This window comes from Pantherophis guttatus, chromosome 14 (genome assembly GCF_059756535.1).
Source record: "Pantherophis guttatus breed Tessera chromosome 14, ASM5975653v1, whole genome shotgun sequence".
Taxonomy (NCBI): Eukaryota; Metazoa; Chordata; class Lepidosauria; order Squamata; family Colubridae; genus Pantherophis; species Pantherophis guttatus.
In genome coordinates this window covers 15,285,619-15,292,615 of record NC_142076.1, presented here as the reverse complement: position 1 = coordinate 15,292,615, position 6,997 = coordinate 15,285,619, and the positions used below count along the sequence as shown (strand labels likewise).

Here is a 6,997-nt window from a genome sequence, read left to right as displayed (position 1 = left end):
AGGAGGGAGGGAGGTTAGGAGGGAAGGAAGGAAGGAAGGGGAGGGAGGGAGGGAGGGAAGGAAGGAAGGAAGATAGCAACAGACTTATATACAGCTTCACAGTACTTTACGTCTCTCTGTGGTTTACAGTGTCAGCCTGTTGCCCCCAACAATTTGGGTCCTCATTTTACCGACCTCAGAAGGATGGAAGGCTGAGTTAATACCAATAGTAAGAGACTTATGTATCGCTTCACAGTGCTTTACAGCCCTCTCTAAGCGGTTTACAGAGTCAGCCTGTTGCCCCACACAATGGGTCCTCATTTTACCCGCCTTAGAAGGCTGAGTCAACCTTGAGCCGCTCAGAATCGAACTCCTGGAGTAAGCAGTGAGTTAGCCTGCAGTACTGCATTCTAATCACTGCGCCCCCACGGCTCTTCCAGGGAGAGGAGGCTCCTGCTTCAGCAAGGGGGTTGGTCTAGAAGACCTCCGAGGTCCCTTCCAACTCTGTTCTTCTGTTACTGTGGCTTTTGTGGGTTTGCTCTCCCCGTGTGATTTTTTTGCCCTGATGGGATTTTGGCTACCCAGAGAACCACGACCTCAAGAGTTCCCTGTGTTTTAATTTGGGCAGCTCATGCTCGTTCTCGTATGTGAATCATAAAACGATTGATCGGATCCCGACAGATACACCTCTTGTGAAGAAAAGGGCAGTTGAAACCGGTGGTTTATACAGGGGACGCGGTAAAAATGAGCTCCGGAGAGCTAAAACCCAAACAGATTGATTTTCTCTCGTTCTACTGCGTTGATGAAATAATAATAATTTTTAAAAAGATTTAGAAAATCAAAGGGAAAGAAACTGATTTTGCAGATTTAACAGACAATTACGGCTCTCTGGGTGATCGGCTAACAATTGGAGGCAGACGGGAAGCTGGCTGAGATATTGTTTGGGGCGACGTGGGGCTGTGATTTGAAAGGACTCGGAAAAGAATGACGAGAAGCAGAAAGATAATGCTTTCCTTCCTCACCGCAGGAGATGTGAAATGCAGAGTTAATGAAGCTGAGCCTCCTTGGAGAAGCCGAAGGAATGTGAGGGAAGAAGCACAGAAATATTAAAGCCAAATCCGCTTGGAATCCCAGAGCATCGTATAGGTCAGGGGTCTGCAATCATAAATGCTCAAAGAGCCATTTGGATCCATTTCCCACAGAAAAGAAAACACCGGGAGCCACAAAACCTGGATTGGCGTGGCCAACTCGACATCACTCACTTCCACCAGTCACATGACTCCCTCTCTGTCTCTGTCTCTCTCCCCCTCTCTCTGTATCTCTCTGTCTCTGCCCCAGCCGCTTCTCCATTCGCCCTTACCTTTTCAGGCCAGGTGAGGAGTGACTGGGAGGGGAGGGCGAGGGGCGAGGGGTGGGATCACCCAACAGGGAGCCACAGCAGAGGGCCCAAAGAGCCGCATGCAGCTCCGGAGCTGCAGGTTGCTGAACCTGGTATAGGTAAAGGTTCCCTTCGCACATATGTGTTAGTCGTTCCCGACTCTAGGGGGCGGTGCTCATCTCCGTTTCAAAGCCGAAGAGCTAGCGCTGTCCGAAGACCACGTGGTCACGTGGCCGGCACAACTCAATGCCAAAGGCGCCCGGAACGCTGTTCCCTTCTCACCAAAGGTGGTCCCTATTTTTCTACTTGAATTTTTTACCTGCTTTCGAACTGTTAGGTTGGCAGAAGTTGGGACAAATCACGGGAGCTCACCCCCGTTACGCGGCACTAGGGATTCGAACCGCTGAACTGCCGACCTTTCGATCGACAAGAGAGTTGTCTACTGTGGTCTAAATTTTGGGGAGAAAGCAATTGCTTTGAAGGGAGGAGTCAGACTTGCAACCTGCTTTTCACTATGGTGACTCTTTGCCAAGGCCACTTTAAAGCCGTTCTATACAGCCGTGTTGGTTGCTTAGTATCTTGAATTTGTGGGGGTCCTTGGTGGTCTCCGAGCATCGTGGTTTTCTTGCAGACGTTTCATGACCCAACTATGTAACATCATCAGGGATAAAAGGGGGGGTTGGAGGAAGAGAAAGAAAAGGATTGTGGGGTCCTTGGTCTCTCTGAGCTTGGTGGTTTTCTTGCAACATCAACAGCGCATCAGTGAAACGTTTGCAAGAAAACCACCAAGCTCAGAAAATGGCTCCAGCCAGACTTGCTTCAGAGTTGACGTTCAGCTTTTCAAGTTATCCCCAGCCTAACCAGAACTGGCTTCTACAGAGGGGGAATGCTTAGCAGAAGTCACTTTGCTTGGGCTCCTTCAAAACGAGAGGACCTACCCTCAGAGGAGGCATCTAACTTCAAGCTGACTTCAGCTGCATCTAGAACTTCCTGCGTTTTCTCCACCTTCTGCTGCTTAGATCCAAAACTCTCATACTTGTTTATTTGAGATCACCTCTTTTGTCCACGGACACTTCTCACCTAGCAGTTCAAACACAACTGTGTCTCTCTTCAATTCTCAAGTAGATGGCAGTATCTCACTGGTCTTGCTTGATCTTAGGAAGTTAAGGAGAGTTGATCTTGGTTAGAAGGGACCACCCGGAAATTTCAGAATGATAGGCTTGACCTGGTAATCCAAAATGTATCTCAGAAGAAGGCATTAGCAAGAGACGTCTTCAGATAACACTGGCTCTTCGGCTTTGAAACGGAGATGAGCACCGCCCCCTAGAGTCGGGAACGACTAGCACTTATGTGCGAGGGAAACTTTTACCTTTACCTTATTGACAACGAGATGATTGAATTCTATTTTACTATAAAGTTACATTAAGTGAACCTTGCAGGTCTAAAATATAATTCTACCCTCTCCAACACCGTCCTTTACAGTCTCCTTCACAGCCTGAAAAAATCTAGCCTGAAAAACTCTGAGCCTTTGCCAGCTCCATTATCCAGCTGAGGGCTGTGCTATCTCTTATCTGACCATTCCCTTGGCAGTGTCTTTTCATCCAGTCTCTCAAGGTCTTCTCCACACACCATTGCAGCTGGCTCTGAGATGGACTATCGCATATCAGTAGATTTTTTTTTTACTTTTGTAGGTCTTTTGTTACAAATTCAGTACTTTGCAGAGTGCGGCTAGACAAGTTGATCTACAAACATCACTTTCCCCTGCACAGATTCCGGCTCCGAGTCCCCCTCAGCCTGCTTTGATGTGCCATAATTGAATACACCGAACAAATCCGCTTCCAAATTTCTCTTGCTTGTTGCGTTGACCTTCCTACAGATTGCTCTTTAGCAACTGCTCCATCTGCCAATCGACAGATTGATGCTTCCGCTTCAGGAGATGCTTCCTCCAGATACAATCCCTGGAGTTTAAACTAATTTTTTTTAAAAAAAAAAAAGGGGGGGGGAGAAAAAGAAAAAAAAGAAAGATGCAATACACCAAGAGAAAAAGAATCCAAGTTGTTAAAAAGGGAACGGATCTCGTTTGCTAGTGTAATAACTAGGGCTAACCGAAATTCCTCACTTGCTAAGTGAAGAGGAAGAGCAGAAAAGAGGAAAATGAATGCAATAAATGACTCATTAAAGGAGATTTATCTAGTTTCCAGAAAGGGATGCAACTCATCTTGGAAGAACAGAGCGTGAAGTCAAATCCATGGTCAACAAGAGAAGTCTCCCATTCTGATGACGCCGTCTTAATCCTAGTTTTGGATTTGACGATGCGTGAGAGCAACCCAGCAGGAGAAGACGTGACTAACTTAAACCCAACCATGTTTGCAACGAGGGCTGGAAAAAAAAAACCAGAGATGAAACGATGACGAGGCCGTGATGGGGACCAAAAGCAACTCCGATGGAGCTGGGGAATATGCCCAGGTATGATTTAAGCATCTCTGGGGAATCAAAGATGCTCCAAGCATCAAAGGATGTAGGTAAACCTCCGAAAATACTTGAATAAGTGTTGGGTTGGTTAAAAGAAGCTTTTAAGCGAAGGTGGCATGAGAAATGGAGCGCTGCCATTTTAACCCTGATTGGGGGTTGGAAATGACAGACAGGAGGATCGAAGGAGCTTAGTCAATCATTAGATTCTGTCCTCTGTCTGTCAAATCAACAATGGGAGAGGCTGGTCCTTTTGAGACAGCTGGAATTTTCTCGGCCGCTTGACAGACGGATGTCTGGCTTGTCAACCTCAGAGGCTAGCCAAGTATACATTGCATTCCCACCAGGGGTGAAATCCAGCAGGTTCTGACAGGTTCTGGAGAACCGGTAGCGGAAATTTTGAGTAGTTCGGAGAACCGGCAAATGCCACCTCTGGCTGGCCCCAGAGTGGGGCTGGGAATGGAGATTTTGCAATATCCTTCCCCCAGGAGTGAGTGAGGGAATGGGGATTTTGCAATATCCTTCCCCCAGGAGTGAGGGAGGGAATGGAGATTTTGCAGTATCCTTCCCCTGGATTGGGGTGGGAATGGAGATTTTGGAGTATCCTTCCCCTGCCATGCCCACCAAGCCACGCCCACCAAGCCACGCCCACAGAACCGGTAGTTAAAAAAAAAATTGGATTTCACCACTGATTCCCATGCTGGTACAGCTAGGGGGATCTGATGGTGAATCTACAGGGATCCGGGAAGTAGATCGGCAGCTGCTGAAGCTAACTAGCAGGGTGGCCGGTCCCGTGAGCTGGGGTTCACAACCCCAAGGAGCGTGATTTTCCAGCAACCGTTCCCCCCCCCACTCCCAAATAGGGACAGCCCAATGACTAAAGTTTTTTCTTCGGGGGGGGGGGAATCAGAAAATCCTCTTATGATTTTCTTTTAAAGCAAAGATTGGAAAGAGCACAGCAAAACAGGCCCCAAGAGGTTTTCTTTCTTTTCCATAGGTTGTGATTTGAATGGAGAGTCCTCTTCCCACCCCCCCACCCCCATGGGGGGATTGCGAGGAGGCACCCCAGAATTATTGTTGACGGGTGCCGTTGCTTCCGAGCGCATGGGAGAGGATGCAAAGGCAGAGGGAAATGAGCATGCTCACTCTTGCAAAGCAGCATTTGGCCAAGCCAGAACAGAGTGTGTCTTATCCTTCCACAATTTCTCTCCTTCTTCCTCCTCCTCCTCTTCCTCCTCCTCTTTGGGATCTCTCTCTCTCTCTCTCTCTCTCTAGATGTCTGCTACGTTCGGAGGTGCCGGAATTGTGAGTACTGACTTGGCAATGCAAAATGCAGAGCTTCAATTTATTCATTTATTTGGGCATCCCCGGGAAATGCCTCTTTAGTTTCACTTTCTCATTGGCTATATGTTCAAAATTCCCTTCCTTTTCTCTCTCCTGTCTTTGGCTCTCTCTCTCTCTCTCTCTCTCTCTCTCTCTCTCTCTCTCTCTCTCTCTCTCTCTCTCTCTCTATGCTCAGAGGTCCCTGGGTAACAGCCTCTAAAGCAGATTTGGGTATTTCATATCGGAGAATCTAGTTTAAAGCCTTTTGTTTTAGCAGCCTGGAATTTAAAAACCGATGCTATTTTCCACCGAGAAAATGCTGACAGGCACAATAGTTGCATACAGATGGTTCGGCATCCTGCTATCTAAATCCCTGGGTTCACACACGTTGCATTAAACCAGGTTTCACAGGTTTTGATTTAGTGGGTTGTGTGAACCCACCGATTGTGGTTTATTTAGCGATGTGTAGGGAACTCAGTCGCTTTTATATATTTGGTTGAATGTGCCATCGGGGAAAATGTGTGTCCGTTAAATCCAAAAGTCCGTTAAATCTCAAATTATGGGTAATCCTTGACATACCACCACATCGGAGCCCAAAATTTCTGCTGCTAAAAACAAGATGGTTTTTAAGTGAGTTGTGTCCCATTTTACGACCTTTTGCCACGGTTGTTAAGTGAAACATGTGGTCGTTAAGCGAATCTGGCTTCCCCCATGGACTTTGCTTGTCAGAATCCAGTTGTGAATCACCTCACACGGCCCAGGGATACTGCAACCATCATAAATACATGCCAGTTGCTAAGTGCCCAAATTTTGATCATATGACTGCGAGGATGCCTGGACGGTCTTAACTGTGAGGATTTGTTTCAGGGCGGGTGTAACTTCAAACAGTTGTTAAATGAATTGTTGTAAGGCAAGGACTACCTCTAGGTTTCTATTTTACTTATTAAATTTATATCCCACCTTACCAATTCCTATTGCTTTTTAGCGTAAGATCCTTTATGTAAAGGGGGAGAGAGCAAGGCGCATCTCTCAATGCAAAATTGCAGAATTGTGATTGACAATAAACAACACTGTGTGTGCCACAACACTCAGAGGGAAAAACAACTAAATTTCTACCACAAGCTTAAAAAAAAAATACCCACTCATAATTTCTTCTATCTGGTTTACTGAACAAGCCACCATAACACCCTAGAGTTTCTTAAGCTTGGTATCTTTAAGATGCATGGATTTCAACTCCCAGAATTCCCCAACCAGCATTTTTGGACTTCAACTCCCAGAATTCCCCAGTCAGCATTTGGGGACTTCAACTCCCAGAATTCCCCAGTCAGCATTTGGGGACTTCAACCCCCAGAATTCCCCAGTCAGTATTTGGGGACTTCAACTCCCAGAATTCCCCAGTCAGTATTTGGGGACTTCAACTCCCAGAATTCCCCAGTCAGCATTTGGGGACTTCAACCCCCAGAATTCTCCAGCCAGCACGTTGAATCTTAAAGATGCCAAGATTGAGAAACATTTCATTAAAGCATAAACCACGGTTTGGGGGGGGGGGAATGTCTAGGTTTATACAAGCCACCAAACCAAAAATCCTGGTTTAGGAGCTGTGCAAACTCAGTTAGCAACTGACAACGTTCGGATTCCGTCTTCTCAAGCAGATCCAACCAGCTGGTGAAAAGACCAAATCCAATCCATCTGAAAGGCACCAGATTGGAGAAGGTGGCTCTTAATTTATCAAGGAAACCCATGCCAGCTCCAAGTCTTGCTAATAATTAAACCACCCTTGCTGTGCTTTTTGGAAAATGTGTTACGATAGATTTTCGAAGAATCTCGTCAGCACCCTGGACAGGTCCC

At 46.6% G+C, this 6,997-nt stretch overlaps 1 protein-coding gene across 2 annotated transcripts in view; it reads left to right on the top strand.

The window, feature by feature from the left end:
* The first annotated feature begins 2,719 nt into the window (after positions 1–2,719).
* The window catches only part of SYT17 (synaptotagmin 17), a 37,612-nt gene continuing 33,334 nt past the window's right edge, over positions 2,720–6,997 (top strand). The window contains exons 1-2 of one of the 2 annotated variants that reach the window (XM_087878684.1): positions 2,720–3,823; positions 5,102–5,131. In XM_087878684.1, the coding sequence (XP_087734810.1) occupies positions 3,779–3,823; positions 5,102–5,131 (75 nt within the window). In that variant the 5' untranslated portion in view covers positions 2,720–3,778. The remainder of the gene's footprint in view (positions 3,824–5,101; positions 5,132–6,997) is intronic. The other variant, XM_087878685.1, reaches the window with a different exon arrangement.